Consider the following 15,386-nt stretch of genomic DNA (forward strand, 5'->3'; position numbering starts at 1 on the left):
CATAGAAAAGAATAACAAATAGAAAGGCAACTTAATGATAAATTTCCGAGACAGTGACTGCAGCGCTTTGGTGTCGGATGGATGAATTATTTTCGAATATACACCCTTATCAATCTCGATTATATTCTTATCAGTTATTATATCCATATACTTTTGTTAATTTGTTTTAATAATTGAAAAAATGATCAATTTTTTTTAAATATAAGTAAATAAACGCATTTTATTCACTAAATAATTCAATAAATAAATAATCGAAACAAGTTACTTTAGGCAAATAATATTAAATGAATTTTATTAATACAGACATCTTCAAATTAATTATAACAAAATATTTTTAAATTATTTTCAATATACATCAATAAATTAGTTATACAATATAAATTGTCATATCATATAGGAACAAATATTTCTAAATTATATACAATATTAACCAATATAAAAATCAGTCCATTAGTTATAAAATATAAATTGTCCCATAATATAGGAACAAATATTTCTAAATTATATACATATAATACAAATTAATCTTGAGGATTAGGCATAGGACTTACATACACAAAATATACAATTTTGATTAAGGAACATTTTAAAAAACAAGGTACATATAAATATTTAATATTGCATTAAAAATACTGTATTGTAAATGGAGAGAGAACTGTACAAAAATTATTGATGTTTTAAATATAAAAAGATTAAAATTTTCTGTTTTTTAAATGTTTATATTTACAAAATTTAACATAACGATTATAAGCATTGATTTTAATTGGATCTTTTTCATTGACATTAATTGATATTTTACCATTGAGAATTATATTGATATTGTTACACCAGTTATGTATTAAAAATTTAATAATAAAATTTAAAAAAGTTTTACTAAACAATTCTTCATGGAAAGTACATGATAGTATATTTGAATTTAGTTGTTGATTAACTATTGAAAAAAGATTTGATTTTAAATTTGAAGTGTGACATAAGATTGGTAATTGTATAGATATTATTTGAATTATGTTTTGTACAAGAGAACAGAAGGTTTCATTTGGATATTTTAAAGAGATTATGTTATTAGAATACTCGCGGTTAGAAATAATATCATGGTTACTTGTTAATTGAGCAGTACATAATTGTGTTAAGCAATTGCAGTTTTTGAAAAAAGTTTTATTTAGTTTTTTAATTATGTAACCTGAGATGTAAGTATGTGTTTGTACAGTTAAATTTTGAACATCTTCTGGTTGTTTTATCAAGTTGTCGGTAATGGTCTCTGCACTAACAACACTTTTGGCAACTTCAGAAGTACTATCATTACCTTCGCCTTGTTCTGATGTTGAATTGTCAAATAAATGTTGATAAGAGGTCAAGCAAGATGTTGCTAGATCGTCTTCGCAATTACTGCCTGGAGAATGTGTTGACATTAAATTGTTTAAAAGTAATGTCTTATACGATGCCTTAAATGAAGTGCACGAAGGATTGTTGTTTCTACATCCCATACTGCGTAAAGAACCAAAGAAATTTTCAAGGGAATCTTGATTTAGGTTCCGAGGTAAAACAGACTTAATGCCCTTACTATGTAGGAATGTAAATATTGCTTTTAAACCTGTAAACAAAATAAACTCCAATTTATTGATGGGAAAATTAGAATTAAAATATATTAAATAATACTGAACTACTAACCTCTAATTGTTTTTTCCCAATTTTTCACAGTGGGAGGCCTTTGACGTTTTTGAGATTTTGAATCAATAAAAACCATAGTGTGTAATACTGGTAATGATTTTTCCCAGAGCTCAAAATGATTAGATTTCATTGTAATTGCTGTTCTATATTTTTTACCATCAACTATTTTGTTATAAGAACCATTTACAGAATCGAACAACTGGTCAAAAAATAAACAAAGATTTGCAGTAGCTCGAGCATCGACATCAATTATTTTTTGAGCTGAAATACAAGGAAGCAGTTAGTATGTTTTAGTATAAAAAATTATAGTTCAATGTTTAGTGATTTTTGTAAGAAATTACAAAACTACTGAACTTCAAGTTCCTAGGGGCGCAGCTAAAAATTGAACAATTGATTTCAAACTTTGCAGTTAATATTAAATTGGGCATTTACAAAATATAGGTGGGTGACACAAAAAAAATTTAAATATTTATTTTTAAAGGCCACCCTAGTGTGGCTATAAAAAATATTATACTTACAAGCTAAGAATGCCATTAGTGAAGATACTCGCTGGCTAAAAACTTGGGCTGCACACTTCACCTTCATTTTTGAGATCTTTTGAGGTATGACATGGTTATCAGTTAACCTAGGTAACATTTTCAAATTCTCCATTTCACTATCTTTCAGATACAAATCTATTATATGTTTCCATTTAGCTTCATATGTGATGTTGTCAATAGTGAAAATTAAGTTTTTTGTCAACAAATTATTTCGAATACCTATGAACATATTAAAACTATAATAAATATATAAATATGAGTAATGTATATATTATTACCTTTTAATAAATGTGGTGCATCAAATAAGTGAATAATTTGGAAGCATTTATTGTTACTTTGAATTTCATACATGTCATCTCTATATTCCTTATTCTGTCTAAGGTAATGCGCTTTAGTAACAGAATGCAAGTTATTGATAGCAGCTTCATTTGTCGCTCCTTGGTCACTTATAGTGGCCACTACATGAAGACCAGTTGAATACACTTCACAGATGGTATCTTTAATAATTTTTGAAAGTCTATGACTATTTGTTGACCCTTGACAAAAGAAATATGCTATAGGTTGTTTGTATTTTTTAGTAATACCACGAACCATGAACACTAATGCATGGTCAGCAAACTTCTGAGTTCTTTCGTACCCATAATCCTCAAACCCTTCAATTCTGTCTAAATGTTCATTGTAATGCAATTCAGCACTGATACTCATTTCATCAAACAACAAAGAACAATATTTTTGAGAAGGTGGTAATTTTTCAACATTACTTTTTAGAACTTTCATCAGAATAGGATTGATACCAGTGTTGATGGGTACATTTGATAATAAATTAGAAAGTGTTTTACGACTGGGTAAAGTGAAAAGCTTTGATAATAGGCGATAGCACTGTGGACTACGTTTGTAGAGAGAAAGACTTAACACTTTTTCATCTCGAGTAAATCTTCTACCATGTTTTTCTTTTCTAGTTTCGCGTAGTTGAAGACGTGTGAATAATGCTCCAGCAACTGTCATCTTATTACTGAGTTTATCATTGAACACGTTGGAAAATTTTGTTGCTGCAGATAGAAGATCTTTAAATATTGCCTTCTTCTCATTTGCATTTGTCATTTGTCTTTGGAAGTATAATGCATTTTTGTAAAGATGACGACATTTTGGTGTTAGATCAACTACTCGACGAACATTAATATTTTTTAAGAAGCCTATAGAACAAATTGACATTAACAAGTTATGAGTATGAAATATGTAACAAGACATATTATAAATAAAATATTAAAATATTAATTTACAGCCTCCAATAAAGTAATATAAAATCTACTCAAAATTACCAGAATGTCTATGCCGTTTTTTTGAAACTGTTATCAAACTATTAGCATTTTTAATAGCATCTAAGCTTTTACTTTTAATTTCATTATTATTAATGCTCATTTCATGCAAGCTTAAACTATTAGCATCGCCTATGTCAATAGCAAAAAAAAAAAATGTTATGAAATCAAATAATATACAAGCCATTTATTATGAATATAAAACATGAATCAACATACCTATTAAATTTATTAAATCTCCATCCAACTCCTGAATACCAGATAAATCTAAATCAACAGAAGGTCTTACAATTGCATTTCGTACATAGGTATTTGGTGTAGAAGAAACAACATCATTTGGACATTTGCCACATAAATCTAAATCAACAGAAGGTATTGCAACTACTGTTGATTTAGGAGTATCTGGATTGGATAGTATAACTGGCAACTTTAAAGTTGGTATAACATTGCACTTCAAGCGATTTGTACCGGGACTTCTATCATTTTCGGTAAAGTGGACAGAACACACTCGTTTTTTTAAATACACCACATCTGGGTCTATGTTATGAAAATCAGTATCTATAATATCCACCCATTTGTTGAAGTTTGCCAAAAAATAACGAGGGTTTGGAAAACGATGAGATTGCATGCCTATAAAATGGAATTACACTTTTATTATTCATTCACATTGACCTTTAATATCTCACTGTCAGTACAAAAGGGCTGTTTATCAAATGTTTTAATTGTTTGGGAGAACATTTATTAATATTAAATATATTATTAATAGTTAGGATGTCGATTACCTAAAAAACTAAAATATGCAAAAATGACTTACCTATATCATTGTATAAAACCTAAGGTTAAAAAATGCAAGTCATCAACATCCAAACTTTATTTATTATGTACCTACATAAAAATTAAAACTTAAAATTGAACATTTACAGCATGGAGTTTTGCACAGACAGTGCGACCTATGCATTCAATGCAGTATAAAAAGCAATCAGTAGTCATGATGAATGTTAACTACGTGATTAATATACGTACATCAGTTTACATGGTTCATATAATTTTTAAATAGAAGTTTCTACTTACCATTACCAGGACAATTGCGAATGCAACATTTGTATGCGTGTTTAGACGACATTTAATAGTAAATAATCAAAATCTAATAACAAAAAAAAAAGTTTTCTGTAAGGACAGATTGATGATATTGATGCTACTCTTTTCAATGGTAAATCGTAAATGTCTAAATGATAATTAATAATAATTATGTCGTCCGGCACTCCGGCCGCCGCCGACAAATTATCTTTATTCTATGCCGCCGACGAGGCGACGACACAAGCGCTCGGTGTCGGGTGGAAGAACTAGCATTGTCCAATTATGCGCTATAGAGTTACCAGCGCCTGGTCTCCGCGCGACGTTCATCGCAACCAGTCGTGTTTTATTTGTACCTATCGCTCGCTTATCTAACTGTCGTGCGTAAATACAAAGTCCACTGTATGGTGCATCGCAAGCATGCCAAATACCAGGTCCAACACAGGACAACGCAAACGTTCCAGCAGTGTCGCCCTCTCTCCACCGCATGTCAACAAAAATAGATATGCTCCACTCTCTAATCTTAATGATGATGTTGACGTCAACACAGAAATTATTGATATGGACATCGAAAAGGTAATACAAAAAATTCCTCCGTTATATATTTATGAAATCAACGATTATATTGCTTTTCTAAACAAAATCTCGCCAGTTATAACTGCAGATTTCAACCTCCATAATAAAAATATATTTTTAAAACTGAATCTATCTACCGTCGACGACTATCGTACGGTTACTAAATATTTTTCCGAAAACAATATTAAATACCATACATATCAACTTCCGGAAGATAGAAATATTTCTATAATAATAAGAAATTTACCAACATCAATATCTGAAGCAGAAATCTTCGAGGAATTATCTGATCTAAAATTTAATGTCACGTCTGTAACCCGTCTACAAAACCGTCATAAATCACCAATTCCAATCGTCGCTGTTATCCTTGATAAATCAGAAAAAAATATTTTTTTCATTAGATCGTCTTTTTCAGTGCATAATTACGGTAGAAAATAGAAAAACTGATAACTCCATTCCTCAATGTCAAAATTGCCAACGTTTTAATCACACAAAAAATTTCTGTAAGCTACCTCCTAGATGCGTTAAATGTCCAGAACAACACCACTACTCTGAGTGTACTAAAGATAGTAATAGCCCACCGACATGCGTAAACTGCAACGAAAATCATCCAGCAAATTATAAAGGTTGTAAAATCTATAAGCAAATTAAAAACCACAGTAAAGCTAAGTCTCATAAAGACCCACCTAAACACTTACAAACGATTCCTGTACCTAAAGAACAAAATGCATTCCAACCCTATATACATACTCAAACAATAAATACCCAAAGCGAATCTTACGCCACTAAGGTTAAAACAAACTTAAGCAAAAAAGAAGTAACAGTAGATGATCAATCGAACAGCTCAAATATCACTAATGAACTCATTAAATCGTTAATGCCTTTATTCACTTCTCTTATCTCAGAAATTATCAAAAAAGTTATCACTAATCTTCCTACATTATTAAATAATCTAAATGTCAACTAATTTAATTAATATTAGTAACATCGTCATCATAAACTGGAATGCAAACGGCATTAAACGGAACCGCAACACTTTCGCTGCATTCTTATCTTATCACAATGTAGATATAGCTTGTATAAGTGAGACTCACTTATGTACAACCGACTCGATTAAATTTAATGGCTATTCAATTTATCGCAATGATAGGACAGCGGTCCGGCCTTCAGGTGGTGTCGCGTTATTAATACGCACCAAAATAAAACACCAACAGGCATATATACCTCGTCTACGTTCTTTGGAAGCCGTAGCAATAACACTACTAATTAACAATATAAATACTACTATAGTCAGTGCATATCAATCCCCAAGCTATAACATGTACACTATCGACTTCGACGTAATATTAAACAACTATAATAAAATTGTTATTATTGGTGACTTAAATTCAAAACATGTAAACTGGAAATGCAACACAACAAACGTAAATGGAAAAAAATTATATAAGTACCTATCAAACTCCCCAGCGATTATCTCGGCACCAGACAATCCCACGCATTACCCATATGATCCTAACAAAAGCCCAGACATTTTAGACGTTGTTTTACTTAAATCGATTTCTTTAATAATTACTCAAGAACCCCTATTCGAACTGGATTCGGATCACTTGCCAGTAAAATATTGATTGGTGCATCACTAATACAATCTGAACCAACTCGCAAACTTATAAACGGAAAACCGGATTGGGATAAATTCAAACGATACGTTTCAGATAATATAATAATTCCCAAGAATATCTCCAATACATTATTGGCCGATGTAGCAATCTCTCACCTTCATGAAACAATCTCCTATGCGGCAGAACAGTGTACAATACCCTCAAAACCCACTTTGGGTCAAAATTACAACTCAAAAATTACCCCATCAATACAAAAAATTATAAAAAACAAACACCATATAAGAAAACAATGGCAACTTCATAGAAGACCTGAAGATCGCAAGAAGCTAAATTTCCTTACCAAAAAAGTAAAACTTCTACTCGAAGAACATAGAATAAATTCATATCAAAAATATTTATCTTCAATACATCCCGCTGATTCAAATCTTTGGTTAGCGACCAAAAGACTAATCAAGCCCAATGACAACAAAATCCCGCCTCTAAAATCTGGAAACAACTTTTTAAATACAGTATATGAAAAATGCAATTTATTTGCCACCACTTTAGAAAATACATTCACACTTAACGACTTAAATGATAGAACAACTATTAATTTGGTGTCTCAGAAACTAAGTGAGCCGGAAATTTTACCGCAAAACATTTTTCGATACACTAACCCAACAGAAATCTCAGAAATAATAAAGAAACTACCAAAACGTAAATCACCCGGTCACGACCTAATTACCAACTCTATATTAAAAAAACTACCCCATAAAGCAGTTCTATTTATGACAGCGCTATTCAATGCCCTGTTAAAACTGAGCTACTTTCCCACTAATTGGAAATTGGCCTCTATAATTATGATTAAAAAACCTGGCAAAGATAAAACAGATCCAAACAATTACAGGCCCATCAGCTTACTATCGTCTGTTTCAAAAATCTTCGAAAAAATTATTCACACCAGACTTATTAGTCATTTAAACGCAACCGATGTAATTCCTCACTGCCAATTTGGTTTTAAACCAAACCACTCCACAACTCAGCAACTACTACGTATTACAGAGCACATTAGCAACGGATTCGAAACAAAAGAACATACTGGAGCGGCCTTTCTTGACATAGCAAAAGCGTTCGACAAGGTCTGGCATGACGGACTACTTTATAAATTAAAATGTCTTAACACTCCCACTGTAATCTTCAACATCATCAAATCTTTTCTCCACTCTCGTAGTTTTACCGTTCAAATAGATGGCACAAACTCAGACGTCAAACAAATTTTTGCAGGAGTTCCACAAGGCTCAAAAATATCTCCTTTACTATTTAACCTTTACATATCAGATTTTCCTACAACAACGAACACGGAAATAGCCTTATATGCGGACGATAGCGTCATTTATTCTAGTTCCGATAAAATAGAAAATGTTATAGTAAATATCCAATCTCATCTTGACGTAATACAAATATGGGCGCAAAAATGGAAAATCGTTCTAAATCCGACCAAAAGCACAGCAGTCATTTTCTCACTTCGCAGACCCACTAATTATAATTCATTAAAAATCAACGGACACAATATACCATGGTCACAAAACATTAAATATCTTGGAGTAATTCTGGACAAAAAACTTACCTGGAACCCACATATATCCTCTAAAGTGCAACAAGGATACCAACGATTAAAAATTCTATACCCATTAATAAATCGGCAAACATCACTGAGCTGGAAGTGCTCAATACTACTATACAAACAAATCATTCGTCCTCTATTACTATACGCTGTCCCGGTCTGGGGTCAATGTGCGCCTACCCACATAAATAAAATCCAAGTTCTACAATCCAAAGTCCTTCGCGTGATCTCAAATGCCCCTTGGTTTGTGCGAAACGATGCCCTGCACACCGACTACAATTTACCAACTATTAAGAACTACATTAAGGACCTATCGGCAAGTTTCTTCTGTCATCTACGCAAAGCAAGCGGTCCACAGCATTACAGGTTAAATGTCAGCCCCAACAATCGAAGATTAAAGCGTGGTCGACCCCATGATGTCCTAAAGTAGCTTATCTTCAACCTAGTTAATTATTAAATTCATTATGTTAATGCCTTTTATAATTTGCCAAACCTAGTTAATTATTACATTATATTATGTTAATACCTTTTTTTTATAAATTGCCAAAAATTGTACTTTATATAACTAAGTTTAGATGATTCTGTCAGGAAAACTTTATAAATAAAATAAAAAATAAAATAAAATAAAATAAAATATGAAACTAAGTTACAAATAATTACAATATAATGAGTTATAAAATATTGGCATAGGTCTCGAGTAGATCAGACAAAGATCGAAGTCAACTAGATGGTTTAGGGACTAGGCTGTACCCTGTATATTTATCACAATTTATTACAAATTGAGAAAATTGAGTTATTTATTGATTCTCGTGGAGAAAAAGGCGAGGAATCGAATGGTGAATTCAAATGTTGACTAAAGTACAATTTTCCTTTGTTAATATCAATCTGAAGTTCGTGAATGCCTCCAAAAAACACTATTTCCAATGGCAATGATGAAACAAAAGTAACTATTTCCAAATTATGTCAAAACGTAGTATTTCCCATGTTAAATTATTTTTTCATTTGCCAAAATGACGCAAAACGTACCAATTTCTTAAATGCTTACAAAACGTACTATTTCCTAAGTAGGGCATATTGCACTATTTCCTATAGTATTAACACAGGGAATGGAATTGAATTAAATGCACAACGCACTAGGTATTTCCATTGATCTTAAATTTTTATACAACACATTTTTAGTTATATTATTGCTAAATTAAATTATAAATAAATATTGTGCGGATTACTCATTTTCATATATTTTATCAGCTGATAATAAAATAATCAAGTCTCTACCTTCATTATGATTGATAACAAATTATGCCAAAACTACAACAGTCTTGTCTATTATCTCACAAGTCATCATAAAATTCTAATGAAAAATAAAATCATTATTCAAATTCAATTCAATTCTATATAAAATATATTGATTGAAGTTACTAGTACATATTTTGTTTTAGTCAGGGCCGGCGCTATCTTTTGCGAGGCCCTGGGCGAAATATACCACGAGCCCTTTATAATAATGGCGTCTAACTGTCTAAGGGTATTCCCAAAATATTTGATGAAATTATGAGCTATGAATTAACTCTCCTACAAAATAAAATTCTTTATAAGGATTTTAGTGGTAATTAATTGTTATATTTTATGTATTTAATGTAAAAAGTTAAACAATGAAATCAAACTTAAAAACTAAACAATTAAAATATACATTTTAAAATTGTATTTTCTTATACATACGTAATCAAGTAAATCAAGTAAATTACCAAATGAAACGAATTAGTCCCTAGATACTATAAAAGATATTAAACAAACATACGAGTAAGCTACTTAAATAACAAATTGTCAAGTTGATTAATTAATAAATGTTTTTTTGGAAGACTTCATAAATACAAACAAATCAATAGTCAGGATCATTATAAATATTAAAAAGTTTTTTTTCTCGATCTTTGTGAAGCGAATATTTCAATAATATCGTTGTAATCGAGAGACTCTGATATTTTATTTTCAATTGAAATCAATGCTAACTTTGACATCTTATCTTGCGAAATGGTATTTCTCAAATAATTTTTTATTATTTTCAGTTTTGAAAAACTCCTTTCGGCAGTGGCTGACGTTACAGGTATTGTTAAGATAATTCTTAATGCAATACAAGTATTTGGAAATGAACCCATCATTTTTTTCAACAAAGATAAAATTTGTAACGCCGTATTAGTATCATGAATAATATTTCTCAAAATAATTAATTCTTCATATAATTCAACTCCATCAATATCCTTAGAATCACCGTCAGACAGAGTAATTAGAAGATCTTTACAATGTATCATTAAATCTTCATTATTCATGTGTTTTAACTGCTCAATTTTATACAAAAATCCAAAATTATTATTAAATGTTTTGAATTGATGAAATCGTTCATTCATTGAATTAATTGCTTGGTCAATAACTAAAAGAAAAAAATCATATTTGAACTTAAGTTCAGCATCTTCAATTAAATCGTCAGGTCCTGCATAACTGAAATGTGACTTTTTGACTCTTTTACGGGTTTTTTTAAATTCTATCTCGATATCTAAGTCCTCTGAAATTGTGTTGGCTGTTATTTTAGCAGAATCAAATCCTGTAGTACGATATTGTTCAAAAAATTTTAGTAGTCCATTTAGCAAATTAGTGGATACATCCAGATGCATATTTATGCTTTGCAAGCTCTTACTTACAATATTGACTTCTGATAGAATTTCATACCAGATCACTAAACTTAATACAAATTCATAGCTATTTAATTCATTTATTACTAAAGAATAGGCTTCACTTCTTGTTTTTGGATCGTTAGTTGTATTTGCCATTTCTTCTAAAGCTTTAATTACACTTGGTAACTGAAAGCGCAAAGCTTTTACACTATTAACTCTACACTCCCAACGAGTTTCTGACAGTGGTTTTAAAGTATATAAATTACAATATTTTTTTAAAATGTCCCATCGGCCAGTAGAGGACGAAAACAAACAATATAATCTCTGAACCACGCCAAAAAATGAAACAGCTTTAGTTGAGGTTTTGGCCAAGTCTCCCAGTAGTAAATTTAAATTGTGTGCTGCGCATGGAGTAAAATATGCCCTGGAATTTAAATTTTTTATTCGTGCTTGAACACCTTGATATTGGCCCTTCATATTAGCGCCATTATCGTAGCCTTGACCTCGGCAGTTATTTAATTCAATTTTGTTGTCTTTTAGTTTTTCTAATAGCACGTTTGCTAAGTGTAATCCTGTCGTAGAATTAACATTTATGAACCCCATAAACATTTCTTTAATCGTTGGATCGCTTAACTCGTTATCAGTATCCATATCCACGACCCTAATTATCAATGATAATTGTTCTTGGTGACTAATGTCTGGTGTACAGTCCATCATAATTGAATAATATTTTGATTTATGTATAACCGCTACTATTTCTTTTTGTATTTTATTAGCAATCAATGTTATAAGTTGATCTTGAATATCATGACTGAGATAATGATCGTGGGTTTCTTTACATTTAATTCGTTTAACGTGCTCTATTATTACTGGATCAAACTTAGCTAACGTTTCGATGTACCCGAGAAATTTACCGTTATGTTCAGTATAAATAACATCAGATGATCCTCGAAATGCATCGTTGTATTTTGCTAAGTAATGAATACCAGCTAAAATTCTTACAAGTACATCCCGCCAATGTTTTTTCTCTTTTTCAATTTGACTCAGGTGTTGTTTATCTATAGTATTTAAAGTCGAAATTCGTATTTTTAGTTCCATCCAAATTTTAATTGTCTGATTATGGGCAGATGTTCGTTCATGTTCAGATAACTTTTCAGACAAGTGCTTCCAGTCATTAATTCCTTCACTTACCAAACCACTTCTATTCGAATTACTTGGTAAACTAGTTCGAAACAGTGTGCAGCAAAAACAATAAACAGCATCCTTACTGATCGAATAAACAAGCCACAAACGATTAACTATTTCTCCATTGGGCATTACACGATTATAGTAGCTGACGTTAAACTTCCTATTTTGCTCATTAACCGGAAATTTAAAATTTAATACTTTTTTTGGACCACATTTAATAATTTCTGTACTTATGTTCTGGTTAATATTTACAGGCCAACAGCCAATATCATCAAACTCGCTATAAAGTTTCTCAATGTCATTTTTGTCGTTTATAGGTTCAGAACAATTATCAGAGAAGACTTCATGGATTTCCATACCTAATTGTTCACCTTGTTTATTTTCTTTAATTGTTTGATCAGACTCCATAATATTATCCGAGATATTATTCTGAATTTCCGGTTGAATAGATTCCCGCTCCTCATAATCATTTTCATTTTTTTTTTCTGTTTTACAAAGAAATTTTTCAAAAGCACCACGTTGTTTCTTAATAATTTGTTCTTTTTTTTCTTTTTTTATTCGTTTTTGGTAACCAGATGGGTGACTTCGAAAGTTATCACGATCACGATGAGTTGACATGATAATTGAAAATAATGGATCTGACGAAGAAAAAGAAACTAATTAAAAATGTTTAAAAAAAATGAAATTTTCGGTTTTCCTTTGATGTAGACAGTAGACCGCCTACTAGGCCGATCGGAAATTTTGCCGCGCGGCATCAAGAAAAGCCGCGAAAAATGTATTTATGTATTCGCACTCATGCCGCACGGCCGTGGCGCGCGGCAAAAGATGCTCCGTCTGGAGGCGCCTTTACATTTTATAAATATGTAATTTTTTAATATTGGATATATTAAAAAATATATAAAATATAAAATGTATGCTCCGACCGATGCAAAGTAGACATGTATGTATACCAATTCAAAAAACCTTACATTTTTTTAATCGAATAACTAGAAGTACCTTTATTTTTGTCAGTCGTTAAGGTTGTTTCGATGAAAATTAATAGGATTTGCAATCCCCTTAATGCACAATACGTAGGTATAATGTATAATGTATATAATAATAATAATTATTATCTAAATTTATTAATAAATGTAAAATGAAAAATAATAATGAATATTGAATAATTTAAACGTTACGTAGGTACCCATATTTTCCATTTTTAAAAATAAAATACGTATTATTAACTAATACCCTAATAAGTAACCTACTAATATTTGCTGTAATAATAAACTCACCTGGTATGAAAATTAATTTTGTGAAGATGTGCTAAAGGTTTCCTTGTTCACAAAGACAATATTCACAATAAAAAAAAAAAATAATTTATTATGGTATGACAATCGTGCAACGTGCGTCGTGCTTGATCTGATATCAATGACTATTGACTATGATATTATTATTTATTATGTCTTTATCGTATCAAAAATAAATCAACGCAATTTAATCTAATAAAATAGTGTTGTCTACGTAATCTTTTCTCGTTAATTCGATCGACGGCCGAGCGTGCAGGGGAACGGTCGGGTGACAGTTTCTATGAACCGGTGACCGTAATAATATTATCTTCAAAATCCCCGTAAAAATGTATAATTATAACACGAATTCTTATTATAAATACATCATTATTCTTTATTAATATTGATTATTATAGGTTATATACAAGTTTCGACCAGAGAGCCGCGAGGCCCTCATAAAAGCGCGAGGCCCCGGGCAAGGGCCCTGCTCGCCCCCCCGTTGCGCCGGCCCTGGTTTTAGTCAATAATGTAGGTAGGTATTGTGTATTGTATAGGTACTTAAAAGTACTTAATAATAATTATAATAATAATATTATAATAAATTATTATTAATTATTTTAATAATAATATTGTAGGTATTTACAGTCAGCCAATTTTATTAAAAAGCAATAACATTTAAAAAATATTTAAAAGCCAAACGGGTATGTTAAATATTATTATTCATATCTACGCTGTTAAAACTTGTAAAATAAAATATTTTGTACCTAAAGCAATATAATATCAATCCAAAACCCAAAAGTCATAACTTTACTTCAAATGTTTTTTATTGATGTTTTTATAATTTAAAAATTAGTTATTTTAGATTTGGAAGAGTATATTATTTCTAATTAGTTTTTATTTTTTTCCCCACTATTCAACTTAGTTTTATATCTTTAGAAAACTATTGGTTTTATTAAAATGTTGAACCTTTTCAATATTTTAATTAACTCATTAAATCAAATTATTATTTAATTTTTCTCCTAAATTGCTTCTATTAAATTTTACAAATGCTATCCCTTCAATTTTTTGTTATGTTTGTAATATGTCTTGGGCAATATAAATTGTATAATATTATATTTATTTTTTCAAAGTGTAAGTTTCTACTATTTAATGTCTTAGTTAAACTAATACTTATAAATTTATTATGCTTAATTTTTTTTTTTTAATTCTCTACTCAACTCTTACTACAATAAATTGCAACATTTTATTATCATCTACATTCAGACTGATGTCGATATAGAATCATGTAAAGTAGTTTTTAGTTCAGATGTTCGGCAATTCAATTTTAACAATCTGAACCAATCTTCAAGCCAGGCCCGTAGCCAGACCAAATGTTCAGGAGGGGCAAAGCAAATTTTTGGGGGGGCAAATTTTATTATTTATTTATAAATGTATTAAATATTAATGCAATTTTTAATTTATTTACATTGACGATTGACATCTCATATTAACACAACTATAATTTTCCATCTAAATATCTAATATATATTTATAATAGAATATTTTGGGAATTTACAATGAAACATTTATTTTAAAGTTACAAAACGAATAATACTAAATAATAAAAATAAAACTTATATTAAAGTTAACATAGATAATTATAATATTCATAAAATTCACTGATGTTACGTGGTTAAATGTTGAACATTTTAATATTAATTAATACAGCTTCAATTTTCTATTCTTCTGATTGTTGAAGTTCGTTAATAATAGGTCCATGCTTAAGTCCATATTTAGGTGTTCTATAATAAAATGTCAATTGATAGGAAAGTATTGAGCTAATATAACGATAGCAATCAATTTGCCAACAGTCGTCGTGACACGTCATTATCG

General features: G+C 30.3%; 1 protein-coding gene across 1 annotated transcript; it reads right to left on the reverse strand.

The window, feature by feature from the left end:
- Positions 1–10,296: 10,296 nt before the first annotated feature.
- Positions 10,297–13,980, reverse strand: LOC111038722 (zinc finger MYM-type protein 1-like). Its single transcript, XM_022321946.1, has 2 exons — positions 13,521–13,980; positions 10,297–12,884 (listed from the first exon to the last, which is right to left on the reverse strand). The coding sequence occupies exon 2, from the start codon at positions 12,862–12,864 to the stop codon at positions 10,297–10,299; it is 2,568 nt and encodes an 855-aa protein (XP_022177638.1). The 5' UTR covers positions 12,865–12,884; positions 13,521–13,980.
- Between the last annotated feature and the right edge of the window lie 1,406 nt (positions 13,981–15,386).

Source organism: Myzus persicae, unplaced genomic scaffold (assembly GCF_001856785.1).
Source record: "Myzus persicae strain clone G006 unplaced genomic scaffold, MPER_G0061.0, whole genome shotgun sequence".
Taxonomy (NCBI): Eukaryota; Metazoa; Arthropoda; class Insecta; order Hemiptera; family Aphididae; genus Myzus; species Myzus persicae.

Excerpts from the sequence above, each read along its gene's own strand:
- LOC111038722 (XM_022321946.1), bottom strand. The coding sequence starts at position 12,864 with ATGTCAACTCATCGTGATCGTGATAACTTTCGAAGTCACCCATCTGGT.